Source organism: Suricata suricatta, chromosome 17 (genome assembly GCF_006229205.1).
Source record: "Suricata suricatta isolate VVHF042 chromosome 17, meerkat_22Aug2017_6uvM2_HiC, whole genome shotgun sequence".
Lineage (NCBI taxonomy): Eukaryota > Metazoa > Chordata > Mammalia > Carnivora > Herpestidae > Suricata > Suricata suricatta.
Window position 1 is genome coordinate 37203573 of NC_043716.1, and position 21125 is coordinate 37224697.

The 21125-nt window shown below is 44.2% G+C and overlaps 1 protein-coding gene across 2 annotated transcripts; it reads left to right on the forward strand.

Moving 5' to 3' along the window:
• The first annotated feature begins 390 nt into the window (after positions 1–390).
• On the forward strand, positions 391–20295 carry CASC3 (CASC3 exon junction complex subunit). Of its 2 annotated transcripts, XM_029927853.1 has the most exons (14): positions 392–690; positions 1059–1086; positions 1427–1464; positions 11305–11463; positions 11554–11705; positions 12184–12360; positions 12549–13234; positions 15399–15463; positions 15908–16022; positions 16282–16380; positions 16637–16851; positions 17486–17608; positions 17740–17803; positions 18620–20295. In XM_029927853.1, exons 1-13 carry the CDS (start codon positions 460–462, stop codon positions 17761–17763), a joined length of 2112 nt encoding a protein of 703 aa, XP_029783713.1. In that variant the 5' UTR covers positions 392–459; the 3' UTR covers positions 17764–17803; positions 18620–20295. The 2 variants fall into 2 exon arrangements, with proteins under 2 accessions (XP_029783712.1, XP_029783713.1); XM_029927852.1 differs by lacking the exons at positions 17486–17608; positions 17740–17803; positions 18620–20295 and having other exon boundaries at positions 391–690; positions 16637–17474.
• Positions 20296–21125: the final 830 nt, after the last annotated feature.

The following is a 21125-nucleotide window of genomic DNA, read 5'->3' on the forward strand; positions in this document are numbered from 1 at the left end:
AAATCTGATGCCGCACGACGACTTCAGAGGTTTACCTTCACTCGTGATTTTACTAAGCAAACGAATGCAGTAAAACGATCTGCTTCAAACGTAGGTAGAAACGAGAAACGGAAATAGAAACCCGTGAAACAGCTCCAATGCCGCAGTGAAGCTGTGACAGGTGAGCGCCTTCGACTGGAAAGGCCTAAGATGGCTGGGCGAGGAACGCGGCTCCCCTCGCCGGGGGCCTACCCCAGGCAAGACAGGGGTCTCAGCACGCCCCCCGTATGTCACAGATTACGTAATCCCGCTCGCCGGCAAACGTGCCGCAGGGCGCCCGCCCCTAGCCCCTCCTCCCGAAGAGCGCGGCGGCCAGTGTCGCACGTGAAGCATGCTGGGACTAGGTCTCAAGCCTCCCGGCAGCCCCTGCGACGGGCGCGGTACGGAAGGAGCTGGCCGGCGGCTGCCGTTCTCCGTAAGATGGCGGATCGTCGGCGGCAGCGCGCTTCGCAGGACACGGAGGACGAGGAGTCTGGTGCTTCGGGCTCAGACAGCGGCGGCTCCCCGGCGCGGGGCGGCGGGAGCTGCAGCGGTAGCGCTGGAGGCGGTGGCAGCGGCTCTCTGCCTTCCCAGCGCGGAGGCCGAGCTGGGGCCCTTCATCTGCGGCGGGTGGAGAGCGGAGGGGCGAAGAGCGCCGAGGAGTCGGAATGTGTGAGTGCGCGCGGGCGGGGCCGGCCAGGGGGCGGGGTGTAGGTGGTGATGCGGGGCCGGGAGTTGATGGTAGATGTTGGGGCGTATCGTGTTAGAGAAGAGAGCTATCCCTTTGCGGTGTGCATCCAGAGACCAAGGGAGGACGAGGTGTTGGGGGTGTCAGGGGAAAGGGCAGAGCTGTTTTAGATGAAAAGCGGATGTGTATTCAGAAACTGGGGCTGGAAGTGAAGAGACGGGACCTCCCTCCGTTGCTATTTGTTAAAGATGTAGCTTTCCTTATCTCCCTTTTCAACCATTTTGCGTTGAGTCTTCAGCTCTCTACCCTCTGGAAATCACGGAACTAACCCATGTCATGTCCTTTCTCTCAGGAGAGTGAAGATGGCATGGAGGGCGATGGTGAGTAGCATTATGACAAGTTTTTTGCCGGTAAATTCAGATCACCTATCTTCAGCAGTTGATAGTCTCTCAAACTTATGGATTTGGAGGAAGACTGCCACAACGTGGCTCTTTGTAGCACAGAGCTTATGAGCATCCGTTTTAGCAGTATGATCATGGGCAAATCACTCTTTGAGCCCGTTTCCCATTAGTAAACAGGGACTATAATTTTATCTGCCTGATAGGTTGATGTCAGCATTGCCTAAGAGTCTTAGCTTGACTCAGAAAGCACTCAGGAAATGTATTTATAATCATTTCTGTTGCTTTTTTCTTTCCTTCACATATTTCTGTTTTGTTTCAGCTGTTCTCTCAGATTATGAAAGTGCAGAAGACTCTGAAGTGAGTGTAACAGGTTCTTTTTTATATGTTATCTAGGTTGGAAAATGGTTTATATGTGTTTAATGTATTTTAAAAACACGTACACACCCGTGGTTCAAAAGTACCATGACCCACTTGTTACTTTTCTTGTGCATTCTTCTGTTTATGCCCTTCAAAAACTGTTACAAAAGGTCTCGTTTAGAGTGAGGGCTAAGTTTGGTGCATGCCTCTTTAGGTTTCATCTGTTACACTGTTAGTGTCCGTTTTTTGTCCTATGTTGGAAAAGAAGGTTCTAAATAAGAGAATGAGAATATCTTGGAGTCCTTCACAGGATGTTTGACAGTTCCTTTTTTTATGCTACTTAGGGAATGAAACCAGCACTTCAGATATTTTTTTTCAAGTGTATCAGAAGACCTGAAATGGGCAGGATTCTGAGTGTATCAGAAAGAACCCTCAATTTATAGGGGACTCTCTCCCTTTTAAGTTCAGGAGAAAATTTCCTTAGGCCAACCTTTTGTGATCCTACTTGTTTTGGTTGGAGACGCTACCAGAAATTCCATGGGAATGGCTGTTTGCTTCCTGGCATTGTTGAATAAAGTCCTGAGTTCTGGATTTTGGTTGTGGGGTTATGAACAGAAGGAATTGGATCAAAGGTTCATTCTGTAAGTTTTATAGAACTGTTACTGCATATTAGATTTCCATTAAGCACTGGAGATGCAATAGTGAACGCTATACCAAAATTTGTCTTTAGGAATGACAAGGAAATCAGATAAATATGCAGGCAACCCTAGGATTTGGTGACAACTGCTGGGGACAGGGTTAAGTAGGGCATCAATGACTGAGTACTGAATCCATTTTAGGCATTCAGGAAAGAATAAGTTGAAGTTAGACAAACCATGTTCTAGGCAGAGGGAACAACAGCTGTGAAAGTCCAGACATAGGACTTACTTGGAAACTGATAGTTTTGTGTGGCTGGATCATAGTTGCTATGGGATGGATACCAGAAATAAAGGCAAATCAGTGAACAGGGGCAAGATCATTAAGGGTTTACTTGTTCCTTTTCTTCATCATGTACCTGCTGTGTGCCAGGAGTTGTACTGGGCATTGGAATAAAAGACAGACATCGTTCTGCCCTTGTGGAGTTTATATTCTGGGGGAGAATAGACAAGCAAGTAACTATAGTAATGTTTGGTGATTGTCACAATATTGGAAGCATAGGGTGCTTTGGGAACAGGTGGGAGCAGCTAACTGGGTCTAGGGCATTTGGAAACACTTAGAGGATGGGATGTTAAAATAGAGACTCGAAGGGGCGCCTGGGGGGCTCAGTCGGTTAAGCGGCCGACTTCTGCTCAGGTCATGATCTCATGGTTCGTGGGTTTGAGCCCCACGTCTGACTCTGTGCTGACAGCTCAGAGCCTGGAGCCTGCCTCGGATTCTGTGTCTCCCTCTCTCTCTGACCTTCCCTTGCTCAAGCTCAGTTTCTCTCTGTCTCAATAATAAATAAAGCATTAATAAAAAAAATTGAGACTCGAAGGGTGAGTGGGAATTAGCCAGGCAGAATATCCTAAATATAGGGAACATTGGGAAGAAGGTCTAGAAGGAATGGACTGCATGACCATTTGGAGGATATGAAAAGTTTAGTATGACTAATTCTAAGTGATGAGTCTGAGTCCAAATCTTATACCTATAAGCCAGATTAAAATGCATTTGGATTATAGTGTAAGGAAGTGAGAAAGCATAACAAGGTTTTCACCAAGTGTGTGATATGGATTAGAGTTAAATTTTATTATTATTGTTATTTTAATATTTATTTTTGAGAGAGAGAGAGACAGAGCGTGAGTGGAGGGAGGGCAGAGAGAGAGAGAGACACAGAATCTGAAGCCGTCTCTGAGTTGTCAGTGCAGAGCCTGACATGGGGCTGAACCCATAAACTGTGAGATCATGACACCTGAAGTTGGATGCTTACCTGACTGAGCCACCCAGGCACCCCTATTTTATATTTTTTAAGATTTTATCTCTACACCTAACATGGTGCTCAAACCCACAACCCCAAAATCAAGAGTTGCATGCTCCATTGACCAAACCAGCCAGGCACCCCTGAATTAGACTTAAATTTTAAAGAAGTATTTGTCAGATCCAAGGAACACTTGCCTTAGAAGATCCAGTTGGCCAGTTCTGAAACAAAATCTTGCAGAGGGAGGAAAGACTCAGACATTTATATGTTAACAAGATCCCAGGTTGATGTTTATGCACGGTAAAATACGAGATTTTTTTTTAATTTATTTTTTTAACATTATATTTGAGAGAGAGAGATCATGAGCAGGGGAGGGACAGAGAGAGAGGGACACACAGAATCGGAAGCAGGCTTCAGGCTCTGACCTGTCAGCACAGAGCCTGACGCGGGGACACAGGGCTCGAACCCACAAACTGTCAGATCATGATTTGAGCCGAAGTTGGATGCTCAACCGACTGAGCCACCCAGGCGCCCCTGAGATCTTTCTTTTTTAAGTAGGCTTCATACCCAACATAGGACTTGAACCAAGACCCTGAGGTTAAGAGTTGGATGCTCTATTGTCTGAAGCAGCCAGGCATCCCAAGAATTATTATTTTATAACAGTTATTTTGTCTGCAATGATAGTTGATTTGAGGGGAGCAAAATTGGAAGCAGAAAAATTAGTTAAAGCTATGTGGAAGTTGAGGCAAGCAGTACATGTGGCCTGGAATGGAGTGATGTATGTGAAAATAGAAGTGGACAGAATTGAGGGCTGCCTGGATAGCTCAGTCAGTTAAGCGTCTGACTCTTGCTTTTGGCTCAGGTCACAATCTTATGGGTTTGAGCCCCACATCAGCTCTGTGCTGAGAGTGCAGGGCATGCTTGGGATTCTCTCTCTTTCTCTCTCTCTCTGCCCCTCCTGAGTTCTCTCTGTCTTTTAAAATACATAAATTTAGGGGGAAAAGTGGACAGAATTGAAAGTTACTTATGTAATGGAATTCACAGAATGTGGTGATTGATGAGATGAGTTGATTTTCTCTGAAGTCAGTGATGAAGTTAATATGCAAAGAGTAGAAGGGAGATGAGAGGTCTTAGGATGAAGAATGCAATAGTCACTAGAGAATAGAAACCCTGGAAAAATTGTCAGGCAGTATGCAGTGGTCAGTGAGGTTTGGTTATTATGAATTTATAGCATCTCACCATTCTGTGTGTAAATGAATTTGGGTATTATCCTAATAGCAAGGAAAGAAGGCTACTGAAAGCATAAGTATAGAAGGTGAATTGTGGGTTAGGCAAGACTTGGGACAGGGAGAGCCAGTTAAGAGGTTGTTAGGACAAGCCAGGGAACGTGATGATACCCTAAAGAAGAGACATGGCAGTGGGACTCACGGACTTGAGACATGTTGGGGTGGTACTAACAGAACTTCTTGACTGATGGAATGTGGAGCCTGAATTAAGGAGTTAAGGGGACGCCCACGTTGATGAATGATGTTATGCACTAAGAGTGGGGCGCAGGGGCGCCTGGGTGGCTCAGTTGGTTAAGTGGCTGACTTTCGCTCAGGTCCTGATCTTGCGGTTCTTGGGTTCGCGCCCCCATATTGGGCTCTGTGCTCACAGTTCAGAGCCTGGAGCCTGCTTTGGATTCTGTCTCCCTCTCTCTCTGCCCCTGCTCCACTCTCACTCTGTCTCTGTCTTCCTCTCTTTCTCAAAAACAAAAAATACATTGGAAAAAAAAAAAGACTGGGACACAGGAGGAGATTTTAGGAGGGACAATGAATGGTAGGTTAAAATTTGAATGTTTTGAAATTGAGCAATTTGTGGGACTTTGAAATGGCAATATATAGTATATGTATTGTCTGAAAGTTAAGGAAACCTAGTTCTGCTCTGTCCAGTACAGTAGTCACTAGCCAAATGTGGCCATTTAAATTTAAATTCGTTGAACTTAAAGTTAACTTCAGTTATTCAGTTGCAGTGGCCACATTTTAATACTCAGCCAGGTGTGGCTTCTAGCTGCTGTATCGGACGGCATAGGTAAAAGCCTCATCCATTGGGCAGCAGTGGTCTAGATTACAGAAAATAGCCTGGTGTCCTGACTTTCGTAGTAATCCATTTTAAGTTTTGATATTTTTTAAAGTTTATCTTTAAAGAGAGCATGTGTGAGGTTGGGGGAGGGGCAGAGAGAGAGAATGGGAGAGAGAATCAGAAGCTCGGAGCATGCTGTGGGGCTCAAACTCATGAACCATGAGATCATGACCCGAGCTGAAATCAAGAGTTGGACGCTTAACCGACTAACCCAGGTGCCCCAAATTTGATCTTTCTCTTAGTCTACAGGTTAGTTTTTCATCCCTTTCTTTTCCTTAACAGTTTATCTGTTGAAAAAATATTGATGATTGTTCACTCATGGTACAACCCAACTTGCTTCCACTGTTCTTTGTTATTTCCTGCAAATTACTTCCAGATCCATGAAAAGACAACATGAACCAAAGATTTTGTCTTGAGCAAAACAAATTATCACTATAGGCCACTTGCTGTTTTTGCCTAGGTAGTCCCTGTGTGTGTGTGTGTGTGTGTGTGTGTGTGTGTGTGTGTGTGGTTTTTTTTTTTTAATGTTTTTATTTATGTTTGAGAGACAGAGAAAGACAGCGCGAGCAGGGGAGGGTCACAGAGAGAGGGAGACAGAATCTGAAGACAGGCTCCAGGCTCTGAGCTGTCAGCACAGAACCCAACACACGTGGCTTGAGCCCACAAACCATGAGATCATGACCTTGGACACTTAACCAACAAAGCCACCCACCCAGGTGCCCCCTAAGCATTTTATGCATGTCTTCAGTATTTGACCCCTTCTTTCTAATCCTTTTTTCCTTCGCTGCGTGATTTTGAAAAATATTTTGTTCCTTTTCACTTTTTCTTTTCACTTAAGATGTTATTACTGGGTTTATTCACTCTTGTGTTCCTTCTAGTTTTAGGCTTTGTATTTGAAATGATTTTTCTTTACTTTCTAGTACCTTCCTGAGTTCTTTCATTTCGTTTTTGAGTTTTTCTGATTGATGTTCTTTCATACCTTACATAACTTTCTTCATGCGTTCTTAGCTCATTTTGAAATAAAGTTACAATTTTTATATTATGTGAGCCTGTCTTCTACTTAATTTTTCTTTTTCATGATAAGTTTATGTGGGATTTGACCTCTATATTTTTGTTATTGATTTTTATGTGAAATCGTTTTCCTGGTTTACTGGAAGGCCGGATGGCTCAAAGTAGCTTTTTTCTGACTTCATAAAGCTCCTTCTGTTGTTTTCCTGTAGTGTTAAAAAAAAAAATGGTGGAGTTTTTTCTGAGATTTCCTGTTTTTGTTCCCTTTCCTAGCTTGTATTGTAGCTTCTCTTCATTCCTTTTGCTCCTCTCCTGCTCAATCAGATTGTCCTCTCAAGTTTCTCCTTGGTGTGGGACCCTGTCCTAGAAGGGAGTCCTGATAGCTAGGTCAGTTGCAAGATTTCAGAGGAGTCAGACAGCTCTAGCCCTTGGAGAGCTTCGTTCTGCAGGACCCTCACATTCAAACACTATTGGAGACAGTAAAATCTCTCCTAGTTGCAACCTTTGTTTTCAGTTTGACTTTCTGTTAAATAAATACCTGTTGATGAGTTCAGGGTTCTCCTGTTCTCAGTTCCATTTACTACTCTGCCTTCTCCAGTACGGACACCAGTTTTGTGCAGATCTTAATGGCTGTTGGTGCTTTATTTCTGTGTGCTTGTATTTGGAGGTCTGGGGAATACCTTGTAACCTAGTTTTGTTTTAAATGTTTTCCAAAGCCTTTAAAGGGCTTTGATTTTGCTGTCTAGGAAACCTCATTTCATGTGGAGATTTGAAGAGATCAGAAACTGCAACTGCCATTTTCCCAGAAACGTTTCAGACAATTTTTAAACTTTTTTTTTTAATGTTTACTTATTTTTGAGAGAGAGTACAAGCAGGGGACAAGCAGAGAGAGGGAGGACAGAGGATCTGAAGCAGGCTTTGTGCTGACAGCAGAGACCCCGATGCAGGACCCGAAGCCACAAACCATGAGGTCATGACTGAGCTGAAGTTGGATGCTTAACCGACTGAGCCACCCAGGCACCACTGTCCGTTTTTTAGTTGGGTTGTCTTTTTATTGAGTTGTAAGAGTTCTTTATAAAATATTCTAGTTATAAGTTCCTTATCAGATACATGATTTGCAAATCTTTTTTCCCCATTATGTGGGTTTTCTTTTTACTTTCTTAATGGTGTAAGGTTTCAATTTTGATGAAGTCTGATATTTCTGTTTTTTCTTTTTGCTTGTGCTTTGGATGTCATCTCTAAGAAGGTTGAATCCATGCCAAAATCAAAGTCATGAAGATTAAGTCCTGTTTTCTTCTAAAAGTTCTACAGTTTGAGGTGTTACATTTAGGACTTTGATTCATTGTGAGTGATTTTTTGTATATGGGGTGAGGTGTAAGGGTCTTTTTTTTTTTTTTTTTTTTTTTGCATGTGGTAGGTTTTTGGTTGTTGCTTTTTTCTTTAATTTTTAATGTTTATTTATTTTTGAGAGACAGAGCACAAATCAGGGAGGGGCAGAGAGAGGGAGACACAGAATCCGAACCAGGCTCCAGATTCTGAGCTGTCTGCACAGAGCCCGATGTGGGGCTTGAACTAACAAATAGTGAGAAAAATAAAGTCTATAGCAGGAGCCACTGACTTGCTCAGTCAGCAGAGCGTGCAACTCTTGATCTCAGGGTCATGAGTTCAAGCCCCGCATTCTTACAATTGGGTGTGGAGTCTGCTTAAAAAAGAAATGTATAGCAGTTCCAGATAAGACTTGTCTGAAGTGTGGCCATGGAAACAGATGCTTGTAGCAGAGGTGAAGACTGAGCATCTTGCCAGTCTTCCAAGTCTGTGGCAGAGTGGGCTGAAGCAAGGCATAGAGCTATATAGCTAGGTACTTGGAGCCTCAGGGAGGTAGGAATTTAAAATGATGCTGGAGAACTTAGAGCTAAAAGAGACCTTGAGGACCAGGAAGACACTAACTCTATCTCCTACTCTGAAATACATAGGGAGTGCAGGAATGAGCTAAAACTTCTGTGTGAGAATGCTACCAGGGGCTTCAAGGGAGAGCTAGACTTTAGAGTTGGGAGGAGTGTTCATTGAAGGTAGAATCCGCAGGAGGGGAGTTTTGTCTCTGGAAAAGGATTTTGGTGTCAGTCCTTAGCCAAAGCAGTGTGATCCTGGAGTAGTACCTTCTTGTCTTCAGTTAGATCAGACTTTAATTTGGTTTCCTCAGTGCTGCTGTTTGTATCTTTCTGTCCTGCCTAGGAAACAAAATCAGTTTCTCATTTGGAATAAAAGAATCACCTCATTTAACATTCCACCATGGACTAGAGGGGACAGAGCATAAAATAAAGTTCTCTCATAATCATGCTGATAATATTTTAAGATGTTTGAAATCAGTGTGTGTGTGTGTGTGTGTGTGTGTGTGTTTGGTGGGGACTTACGAATTAAGGTCATATACACATACTGAACAAGATTCTTGCAATTTGTGCTTTAGAACCTATACAAAACATAAAATCTGTATGGACAGACTCAGCAGTTTCTCTGTCACAAGCAGGATTATCCAGTCTTTTTTTTTTTTTTGTAACCTTTATTTATTTTGGAGAGACAGAGCACAAGTTGGGGAGGAGCAGAGAGAGGAGACACAGCATCTGAAGCAGACTCCAGGCTCTGAGCTGCCAGCACAGAGCCCAATGTGGAGCTTGAACTCACAAACTGAGACCATGACCTGAGCCGAAGTCGATGCCTAACCGACTGAGCCACCCAGTGCCCCAGGGTTATCCAGTCTTGATGTGGTGGTAGAGGAAAGGAGATGTGGAGAGGCAAGAAAGCACTTGAGCTTTGTTTTCATGTCTAAAATGCAGTGTCTTACAAGTTCTTTAAGTTTTCTAAGTCAGGGGCACATGGCTGGCTCAGTTGGTAGAGCATGCCACTCTTGATCTCGGGGTTCGTTCAAGCCCCAAGATTAGTGTAGAAATTACTGAAAAATAAAATCTTTTTTTTTTAAATAAAATCTTTAAAAGAACAAGTTTTTTAAGCCAAAATTCTATAATTACATAATTCTGGACTGAGTTGTTGGCTAAGGTGATCTCATGCTGTGGAAAATTGAGTATTCATATCACAGACATTAAAAATATAAGCCATTATTTCCCAATTTGAGGGTCAGTAGTGCCTTGAAAAATCATAGGGTTATTGCAGAGTTTGCAAATACACCAGCTCAGTTCATATTATTTATAGACTGAATGTACATCTCCCTCCTTTGTGTACTACTGTTTTTGAATATACAAGTTAATACGATGTTAATTTTTTTAAAGTATTATTGAATGTATAGAAGTTGTTATAGGTTTTTTTCAGTCAGTGGGTATTATACAAGCTATTGTCTAATGGAGATCTATGAAAATTTTGGAGCTTAACAAGAGGTCCACATAATCTAAAGGGTTGGGAATCTCTGTTCTAAGTTCTTCTGAGGTGAAAGAATTCACAACTTGAGTTAGAGTGTAGTTTTTAGGCACTGCATGTCTAAGAAACAATTCATGAAGAGAGAGAGGAATTATCAACAAAGATTAAGCTCCTTCTGTATGCTAGGCAGTTTTTGTTTTGTTTTTAATGTTTGTTTATTTTTGAGAGTGAGAGAAACCATGAGCAAGGAAGGAGCAGAGAGAGAGGGGGATAGAGGATCTGAAGTGAGCTCTACTCTAACAGCAGCCAGCCTGATGCGGGGCTTGAATTCATGAACCGTAAAATCATGACCTGAGTCGAAGTTGTCCGCTTAACCAGCTGAGCCACCCAGGTACCCGTGCATGCTAGGCAGCTTAAAGCCTCCTTTTCTTATCTCCTGGGCTCCTTCCCCAGAGGCTAGTGTGGTTAACATTTCCTTGCATATCTTCCTGGAAAACTTATATGGATCTAAATATATGTACGTATATTTTTTTTATTGTGGGTTTTTTTTTCTGTGCCCCATCCTCTAGAAATTTTTGTAAGAGTTTTGATATGTTTACTTTTAATTCTTACATGGTAGTGTAAGTTCATTAGAAAATGTTTCCATCCGGGGCACCTGTGTGGCACAGTCGGTTGAGCGTCAGGCTTCGGCTCAGGTCATGATCTTGCAGTTCATGGGTTCGAGGCCTGTGTCAGGCTCTGTGCTGACAGCTAGCTCAGAGCCTGGAGCCTGTCTTCAGGTTCTGTTACTCTCTCTCTCTCTGATCCTTCCCTGCTCACGTAGTCTCTCTCAAAAATAAATTAAACATTAAAAAAAAAAGCAAATGTTTCCATCTAGGGGTGCCTGGGTGGCTCAGTCGGTTAAGTGTCCAACTTCAGCTCAGGTCATGATCTCATGGTTCGTGGGATGGAGCTCCGCATCAGGTTCTGTGCTGACAGCTCAGAGCCTGGAGCCTGCTTCAGATTCTGTGTCTCCCTCTGTCTCTCTGCCCCTCCCCTGATCACACTGTCTCTCTCTGTCTCTCAAAAATTAATAAAAAATTTAAAAAAAATTTTTTTTTAAAGAAACAAAATGTTTCCATCCTAAAGAATGGAAAATAAGGGACACCTGGGTGGCTCAGTCGGTTAAGGGTCCAATTCTTAGTTTCGACTCAGGTCACGGTCTCATGGTTTGTGGTTGGAGCCCTGTGTCAGGCTCTGTGCTGAATCACAAACCTGCTTGGGATTCTTTCTCTTCTTCTCCCTCTGCCCCTCCCCCACTCCCGTACTTGCTCGCGCGCTCTCTCTCTCTCAAAATAAAGAAACTTAAAAAAAAAAAAGAATGGAAAATAAAAATGCACCATTTCCAAGTGATGACAACTTTTTTTTTTCAGGGTGAAGAAGGGGAATACAGTGAAGAGGAAAACTCCAAAGTGGAGCTGAAATCAGAAGCTAATGATGCTGCAAATTCTTTAGCAAAAGAGGAGAAGGGAGAAGAAAAGCCTGACACCAAAGGCACTGTGACTGGAGAGAGGCAGAGTGGGGATGGACAGGTCAGTGTCCACCACAGGCCTCCATTTTAGGGGCCAGAATAAGGGCTCTAACCCTTGGAGAGAATAAGGAGCCCTTTGTCTATCCTCTAGGAGAGCACAGAGCCTGTGGAGAACAAAGTGGGTAAAAAAGGCCCTAAGCATTTGGATGATGATGAAGATCGGAAGAACCCAGCATACATACCACGGAAAGGGCTCTTCTTTGAGCATGATCTTCGAGGGCAAACTCAGGAGGAGGAAGTCAGGTACAGCCACTTGTTGCTGGTATTTAGTATATGTTTAGTGCTTACTATATGCCAGGCACTTTGCTAATTTATTGCTCATAGTTCTTTATGTATTAGGATTGTCCTTTTTGAGGAAAGTGAGGCTTAGGATATTTGGTAACTTGGTGGAGGAGCTGGGATCCGGACCCACACTTCCATTGCCTTCCTTAATTTAAGGCTCATGACTCTGGGATAAGAAATACTTGCATAGGCTGCCTTATAGGTGAGACATATTTCTAAGGTGCAGAGTAGTTTGAAGTGAGGTCTTTCCTCATTTTTGTCCCTTGTTATATTTGAGTCCAGTAGGCTCTCTGATTCACTCTGGGTTTTGTATAATCTGTCTGGGAAGATGGGGAGACCAGTGAAATTCCTACTGTTCTCTGCCCAACCTATTTTTTCGTGAACATCTTTATTTAGTAGAATCTACCAACCTAAGACAGTTTTCCCTGGTTTTATCCAGACCCAAGGGGAGACAGCGAAAGCTGTGGAAGGATGAGGGTCGCTGGGAGCATGACAAGTTCCGGGAAGATGAACAAGCTCCAAAGTCCCGACAGGAGCTCATTGCTCTTTATGGCTATGACATCCGCTCAGCTCACAATCCTGATGACATCAAACCCCGTCGAATCCGGAAACCCAGGTGAGAAAATTTTGGAGTTGATACCATTTATATTTTAGAGAGACCTCTGCTTTTTTAAATGCCATTCCAGCCTGTCATTCAGTGGGTGAGGAATGGGTGACGTCTCCCTGGCCTTCAGTTTATATCTCTAGTGGTCATGTCTCTTGTTATTTTTTTCCTTAAGACTTTTGCCATTTCATTTGTTTCAGGTTTGGGAGTCCTCCACAAAGAGATCCAAACTGGATTGTTGAGCGGCCAAACAAGTCCCATCGCCATCAGGGTCCTGGGGGTACCTTACCACCAAGGACATTTATCAACAGAAATGCTGCTGGTACTGGCCGGATGTCTGCTCCCAGAAATTATTCTCGATCTGGGGGCTTCAAGGAAGGTCGTGCTGGTTTTAGGCCCATGGATGCTGGTGGGCAGCATGGTGGCCGGTCTGGTGAGACTGTTAAGCATGAAGCCAGTTACCGGTCACGGCGCCTAGAGCAGGCTCCTGTGAGGGATCCATCTCCAGAAGCTGATGCTCAAGTGCTTGGCAGTCCTGAGAAGGAAGAGGCAGCCTCAGAGGTTCCGGCTGCTGCTCCTGACACTGCACCACCGGCCCCTGACAGGCCTATTGAGAAGAAATCCTATTCCCGGGCAAGAAGAACGAGAATCAAAGCTGGAGATGCCGTCAAGGTTGCTGAGGAGGTGCCCCCTCCACCTGAAGGGCTGAACCCAGTGCCTCCGGTCCCAGAAACTACCCCCCCTCCACCTGCTAAGACCGGAACCTGGGAGGCTCCGGTGGATTCTACTACAAGTGGACTTGAGCAAGATGTGGCACAACTAAACATAACAGAACAGAATTGGAATCCCGGGCAGCCTTCGTTCCTACAGCCACGTGAGCTTCGGGGTAGGTACCTTAGGGTTAGTGACTAACCTTTTTCCCTTAGCATCATTGAGTTTGGGGACATGGTATTAGGTCTCTCAGGGATATAGTGTCTGATAAATATCTGTGTGTGTTTTAATATTTATTTTTGAGAGAGTACATGCATGTGCAAATGGGGGAGGGACATAGAGGGGGGGAGAGAGAGAATCCCAAGCAAGCTCTGAGAATTGCTCAGCCAACTCCACCCGGGTGCCCCTATCTTTGTCTTCATTAACTGAAAGAAACAGATTCATAGGTATATTCATGCAAAGACCTCAGAGAAGTTTTATCTGTTACTCAAGATGACTCCACTACTTTGCCTACCTGACCAGTCATCAATATTGACCTACTGAATGCAGAATCTTTTACCCATTCTATATGGAAAAAGTTGGAAGAAGGTGGCAGTGTTCTTATTATATGAGTTAATTAAATTAAATACAGATACTCATTTGAATTTGGATGAAAAATTTTTTCTTTTATTTTTATGTATTTTTAAATGTTATTTATAGAGGTTTTTTTTTATGTTTGAGAGACAGAGAGAGAGAGACAGAGTGCAAGCTGGGTAGGGGCAGAGAGAGACACAGAATCTGAAGCAGGTTCTGGGCTCTGAGCTGTCAGCCTGACACGGGGCTCAAACCCACAAACCATGAGATCATGACCTGAGCTGAAGTCGGATGCTTAACTAACTGAGCCACCCAGGTGCCCCATCTTTTTTTTTTTCCCCAAGAGAGAGCACAAGCGAGGGAGGGGCAGAGAGAGAAGGGGAGAGACACAGAATCAGAGAGAAGGAGGAAGACAGAATCTGAAGCAGGCTCCAGGCTCTGCGCTGTCAGCACAGACCTCAATGCAGTAGTCAACCACACAAACCCTGAGATCATGACCTGAGCCGAAGTTGGACTCTCAACCAAAATAACCACATGTGGCTATTAGATATCACGTTGGATAGCAGAGTTCTAGAAACTAGGACCTATGTATCGCACTCTTGCCCATCCATCTTTGTCTTCTTCCAATCAGGTACATCAAAACCTCTTTTCCTTTGTTTCTGATATCTGATTAGAACTTAAAGATTGGAAATCCTCATTTGGACTGGGAATTTCAGCATCCTTCTCTCGTGTGCATGATTTTTTTTTTCTTTTGAGAAAGAATTCGAGTGAGAGAGAGCAGAGGAGGGGCAGAGAGAGGAAGAGAGAATCCCAGGCAGGCTCTATGCTGACAGTGGCCGCACAAACCCATGAACCATGAGATCATGACCTGAGCCAAAATCAAGAGTCAGATGCTTAACCTACTGAGGCACCTAGGCACCCCTGTGCATTTTTGAACACCAAAACCAATGTAGTATAAACTAGATCTGGAATTGATATTTGAATGGAGGAGTATACCCTTCTGCTGATACCTTATTACCGTTGTAAGATGTCTTTTTTTGTCCTGAGCCATTTTCAGCCAGAGGGGAGTATCTTTCCAAACTTCCAGCCTAGATCTCTATGACTGGAATAATTGGGCAGATTCACAGAATGTCCAGTTACGCTCAGACACTTTAGGGCTGAGATTTTTCAATATGTTTGATAATGTACTATGCTAATTATAACCTCCCAGGGATTCTGTACAAGGAAGTATTTGGTGGGAGAAATTTGAACTTGCACTTTCTCATTGAAGTGTGTGGACGGGTGCGCGTGCGTGTGTGTGCATGTGTGCGCAAAGGCTTTATTGCTGTAATAAGGTTGCAGGCAGTGAGGGCAAATTTCCAAATGCTGGTATTGACAGGAAGCAGAGATAGTTTAAATGGAATTTTGTGGGGCGCCTGGGTGGCTTAGTCGGCAAGCCTCTGACTCTTGATTTCGGCTCAGGTCATGATCTTAGGATCTCATGGTTCATGAGACCCAGCCCGGCATCAGGCATGTGCTGACTGTGGAACCTGCTTGGGATTCTCCTAGTCCCTCTTCCTCTGCCCTCTCCCCACATGCACGTGCTTGCTTGCTCTCTCTCCTCCTCTTCCTCTCAAAATAAATAAATAAACATTAGAAAAAAGAGTTTTGTTAGTTTAAAAGAAGAAAGCAATTCCACATGTTAGATTCTGTAACCTGTAATTTCCTCTTTAGTCCCACTCAACGTCTATCTGCTATGCAGCCATGACTTTTATGGTGTATTACAGGTATGCCGAACCACATACACATGGGAGCAGGACCTCCACCACAGTTTAACCGGATGGAAGAAATGGTACAAAAGTAAAAGGGAGTAGTTGGGGGAGTGGGCTGCATGCAACAGCTATTCACTGTTTAAACCAGGATGGCCTTAGAGTCTGTTTTCCTATTGATTTACCCATATTTCTTTTAATTTGGCCCTCCAAATTAAAGGGTAGAGGGTCTAGGTTCAGTTCTTGATGTTTCTTGTTGGTTTTTCAATTTATTTTGCAAATTTTTAAGCTTTCTTTTGTTGTTGATTTGAGTAATCTCTGCATCCCATGTGGGACTCAAAATTACGACCCTGAGGTCAAGAGTTGCATGATCTTCCAACTGAGCCACCCAGGGTCCCCTCATTTTCCCAGTACTATTTAAACATGTGCCATGTACCAAGGGTGTTTTACAGCACCTAAAGGAGAGTGGGACTTGATATGAAAGTCAGCCCTCTGAGAGTCTTTTTGCTCAGACCTCTTTATTTCAGGGTGTCCAGGGTGGGCGAGCCAAACGGTATTCCTCTCAGCGACAAAGACCTGTGCCAGAGCCCCCTGCTCCTCCCGTGCACATCAGTATCATGGAAGGACATTACTATGATCCATGTGAGTGGGGTTTTTTGTTTGTTTGTTTTTTATCCCTGGGGCACCTTTCTCAGCAGGATGAAGTGAACTAAGAGACCAGCCTCTTGATGCCTGGATTTCCCTTCTGACTTCTCACAGTGGTTATCAAACATTGTCTGGCTGCTGTTTCCTTCACGTGGAAAGTTGAGAACATCCTTTAAAGGGTTTGGGGGACAAGGAGACTTATCCATGTGATGTGAAGAGTGAGGGTTTATGAGAGTCCCAATGTGATATTTTACAGTGCAGTTCCAGGGACCAATCTATACCCATGGTGACAGCCCTGCCCCACTGCCTCCTCAGGGCATGATTGTGCAGCCAGAAATGCACCTTCCCCACCCAGGTAAGCTTTGCACCTCTGCTTGTATGCTTCCAGTGCCTGAGGATATGTGTTGGGGGCTTCACCAGCTCCATCCTGCTGAGCTCTGTGCTGCTTGCTCACAAGCGTGGCCACTCTGGCTGCTTGGGCAACCAACTCCTCTTGGGTCCATCCTGAGGACTTCCATCCTGAGTCTTTCTGTGCTGAGCAGGGCAGCCAAGCCATCCCATGGAAATGGTGTTATCTTCTATTTAATTTTTGTTTTCCTCCTCTCGTCCAGGTTTACATCCCCACCAGACACCGGCACCTCTCCCCAATCCGGGCCTCTATCCCCCACCAGTGTCCATGTCTCCAGGACAGCCACCACCTCAGCAGTTGCTTGCTCCCACTTACTTTTCTGCTCCAGGCGTCATGAACTTTGGTAATCCTAGCTACCCTTATGCTCCAGGGGCACTGCCTCCCCCACCACCTCCTCATCTATATCCTAATACGCAGGTGAGATGGCTAATGAGTAGCTTTTCTAGGTACACATCCTTTAAATCAGACAAGGAGGTAGTACAGGGAGAATGCTTAAGGAATTTGAGAGAACATCTCGATGGCACTGATTTGCATGTGGCACTAGGGTGCCTCTCGGTGGTCAGGAGCTGGAAATGCAGCTTATGTAATGCCCATCATCTGTTTATTGCCTTCTGTTTCTTGAATGGTGGTATTTCATTAAAGTGTTTTAGTATATCTTAGGTAGCTGTGTCTGCTATTCAATTGAGTAGAGAAACTGTATTATCCTTACCAGCCCTACCCCTTCCTGTGCTGCTTAATTCCCAACAGGTCGACACCTTCTGGTATGTGAGGTGTTACTATTGAGTTTAGCCTCTTCCGTTTTTCAGTTGATGGTAAGAGAAAAAGCTGAGCACCACTTTGAAGAAGTAAGAACCAGAATATAAATAAGAGATAAGAAGGTAGAAGTGAAAAATCACTTTATTTTAAACTAAACTTTAATTTAAAAACTTACAGATTCCTCAATACTTATTTTTGTTACCAAATAATGTTTCTTGCCCGAATAATGTTTCCTATAAATCATAGTTAGGGTGACTTTGTCTAATTTTTTCTTTTGACTCATTGGGGTCCCAAGGCCCCATCACAGGTATATGGAGGAGTGACCTACTATAACCCTGCCCAGCAGCAGGTGCAGCCAAAGCCCTCCCCCCCCCGGAGGACTCCCCAGCCAGTCACCATCAAGCCCCCACCCCCTGAGGTATGTGAGCTGCTTCCCACATCAGTGGGCTTTCCTTTTCCCTAGAAAATGTCTCTCCTTTTCTGGGTGTGTCTCCATTATCTTTTTTTTTTTTTAATGACTGGTAACAAATTCTAACTTTATTATTTCAGGTTGTAAGCAGGGGTTCCAGTTAATATGAGTTCCTAAATAATTTAAATCAAACATCATATAAAAGTAAGTGTACAATATACTATGACTCTAACAATGCTTTAATTTTTTTTTAATTTTTTAAAATTTGTTTATTTTTGAGAGAGAAAGAGACAGAGCATGAGCTGGGGAGGGACAGAGAGGGAGACACAGAATCTGAAGCAGGCTCCAGGCTCTGAGCTGTCAGCACTTAGCCTGATGCTGGGCTCGAACTCATGAACCATGAGATCATGACCTGAGCAGAAGTCAGATGCTCAACTGACTGAGCCACCTAGGCGCCCCAGCTCTTAAAACTTTCTTAAAACTAATGCTTATGCTTACTTAGTTAACAATCACCTAATTAATGCTTTAAGTTATAATCAAGAGATATCTTACGGGGAGGCTTAACGGAGTCTCAAAATTTGAAGCAGAAACCACTGTTAACTTGGCAGACTTTCATTTGGGAATCTGTAAGGGGAAAATGCAGGGCATTCTTTTTTAAGGAAAGGGGAAATCTAAATTTGAGTTGTTTGCAGCAGAGCCAGTTCTAAAAGTCATGGAGAAGAATCATGGGAGGTTTACTGTTTCATTTTGTTAGGGACTTTATTATTTTATTTTATATTTATTATTATTTTTTAATGTTTATTTATTTTGAGAAAGAGAGGTGGAGAATCTCTGCATTGTAACCACAGAACCTGCTTGGGATTCTCCCTCTCCCCCTCTCTTGCGTGTACTCTCTCTCAAAAATAAACATTTAAAAAAATAGTAAAGCACATGATTTAGAAATGTGGCTTTTTAAAACAGCTTACAAATGCCCAGAAGGTCCATTAATGATGGTTCTTCCCATTTCCCCACCCCTGTCAGAACTGCAGAGGTGAGAACACAGGAGAGAAGAGAAATACGACTGGCTGTTTACTACGAGGAGGGCTTCAGAGATACAGGGTGGCTCCTACCAGCAAGCAGCGGAATGAGGAGGACCCCTGCTTTCCTCCGAGGACAGGCTCTGTGGGAGAAGGGGCTGCACAGGCGGACTTCCTCCCATCCCCACTCTTTACTTGAGTTGGCTGTGCTCGGCGGCGCAGAGATCCAGCCAGCCCTGGCTTCTGGGTCTACATCTAGAAGCCCACGTCTTTTACTCTCTTTCACTTTTTCCTGGGAAATTCAAGGGTCTTCTCCCAGGGACGCTTCTTCCTGTATGTTTTATTTCCTAAGATGTTCGTTTATAAAGCCTGGCTTACTATTCTTAAATTAATATTCTTTTAGTTTCTTTTTCTCTCTGCCTTTAAATGAGACAAGTTCATTCTTCTGATTTGCTAGCCCCTCTGGGTTCCCTTTTGTTCTTTCCCTGCATCCCAGATAATTGAAGTTTTACCAGCCAGTTTTCCCCCATCAAGTGTATAGGCTGCCCTTGTTATTTATATACTTGGATTCACTCAATTCCTAGAACCCTTGAAGCAGAGCCGTCCACAGAGTGTCTCGTTGTGGAGAAAAGTTCAGTGTATAGTAGGAGCCCTTCTTGACTTCAGTTTTCAGGAGCCTGAGTCTCCGTCAGTCCGCATACTGTATAGATGTCAGTCCTCCACTTGAGGGCAAAGTCTCTACAGTGGGGAGAGATGGCAATCCAGATGCCCTGAGAGAAAGGGAAAGTGGAGTAAGCCTTTGCTCCTTAGGGGTCTGTGTTCACATAGTCCTCGGGGCTCAGTCTTTGAGGTAAGTGCAGTTAGAGGGCCCTGCTTCTCTCCTTTCCATCCGTCCTCCCACACCCCCTTTCCAGTTGCTTTGGACCAACGCACCTCTCTAGAGGCAGATATCCAGCAAGCAGTCTAACCCTATACTTTGCAGTTGCTTTTCTCCATGTCTTTCCTACTACAAGTGTTTTAGATGTTACTACCTGATTTTCCCAAGTTCTGCTCCTGTCCCTGCAAACAGAAGATACCCATCTGGGCTTCAGACCTAAGGAAGCCAGTCACTTTTGGGTCACAGGCTCCTCCCTCTTTTCCTCCCTATCCAAGGAGCTGAACCACTCCCCTGCTGTCTCTGGAAGAGATCCCTAGTACTACAGCGCTTGTGTCTGCCAGGGGTAACTTGGTCACTGTCTCTGTCCTGCAGAACCTGAGGGACATGGTGGTGGCTGTGTCTCCCCAAGTAATGTCACTGTTTCTGTTCTCTCCAGGATCTGACTTAACCGCTCTTAAGTCACAGAAGGGGGGTGGGGAGTGGGGAGAGGCACTCAAGCTGTAACCCCTAAGGAGGAAATAACTGAGAGATTCTTCTAGGGGTTTCTGGTGGTTGTGCCTTTTGTAGGCTGTTCCCTTTGCCTTAAACCTGAAGATGTCTCCTCAAGCCTGTGGGCAGCATCCCCAGATTCCTAGACCTTAAGACACTGTGACAGTTGTCTCTGTTGGTCCACTGTGTTTCATTGCAAGAATTTCTCCATATGTGTTGTTGTTGTTGTTTGTTACTGTTTTAAAGGGTGCACATTTGTGATCAGCATTGTGACTTGGAGATAATAAAATTTAGACTGTAAAGTTGGCTCCTTCGCCAGTGTTTTGCATGAGTCTTGATTTGGGAGGGACAGTAGAAGACTGCTAATTCCCCAGAGTCACAGTTACAACTCCGGGCAACTCAACACTTCTGAAATGGAAGCTCTAAGAGTCGAGGAACCCACAGTTGTGTCTGTACTCCGCAATGGCTATCTTATCCTAACTACATTGCCACATGGACCCAGGATATCATTCAGTCCCTTTGATTGGAAGCATCAGGGACAGAAAAACTAGTGAGCTGCAGCTTACCTGCATAAACACGTAGTTAGTTACCTTTTCACCTTTGTTAGTGTTTGGCAAGTAAGTTTCCTAGGGTAATGTGCCCAAAGTCAATACAGCTGTACCAGGGGAAGCACAGGTAGCTAAGCTTTCTTCTTGGACAGTAAAGACTCTCTGGCATTGACGTACCACATTGAAGAACCACAGCCTAAGAAGGAGGCTTCTGTCAACCTTAGTAAAGGTGAGAAGATTGAGACCACCAGCTCTGGCTTCTGTGCCAGTTATCTAGTTCACTGAGCCCTGGATGTGCACAGGCCAGTTGCTAGCTTTGAAGTGACTGCTTTCTTCTAGATCCTGGTAGGGTGAAGTTTACTACAGAGGTGGTCCCCAGTGTGGGCAAACAGTTGAATTTAATGGGGAGCTGGTGGCATCTATTCTTGGGGACCACGAATCCTTGTACACTGGGGGCATGGGCATCATGGTATACCTTAAAATAGTTGGGTCTCCCCCTACATCCCTTGGTGCTATTGCTTGAGCCAAAGGAGCATGATTCTTTTACCCCTATTCCTAATTCCTCTTAATCATGTCCATTTGCTTTTCTTCTCCCC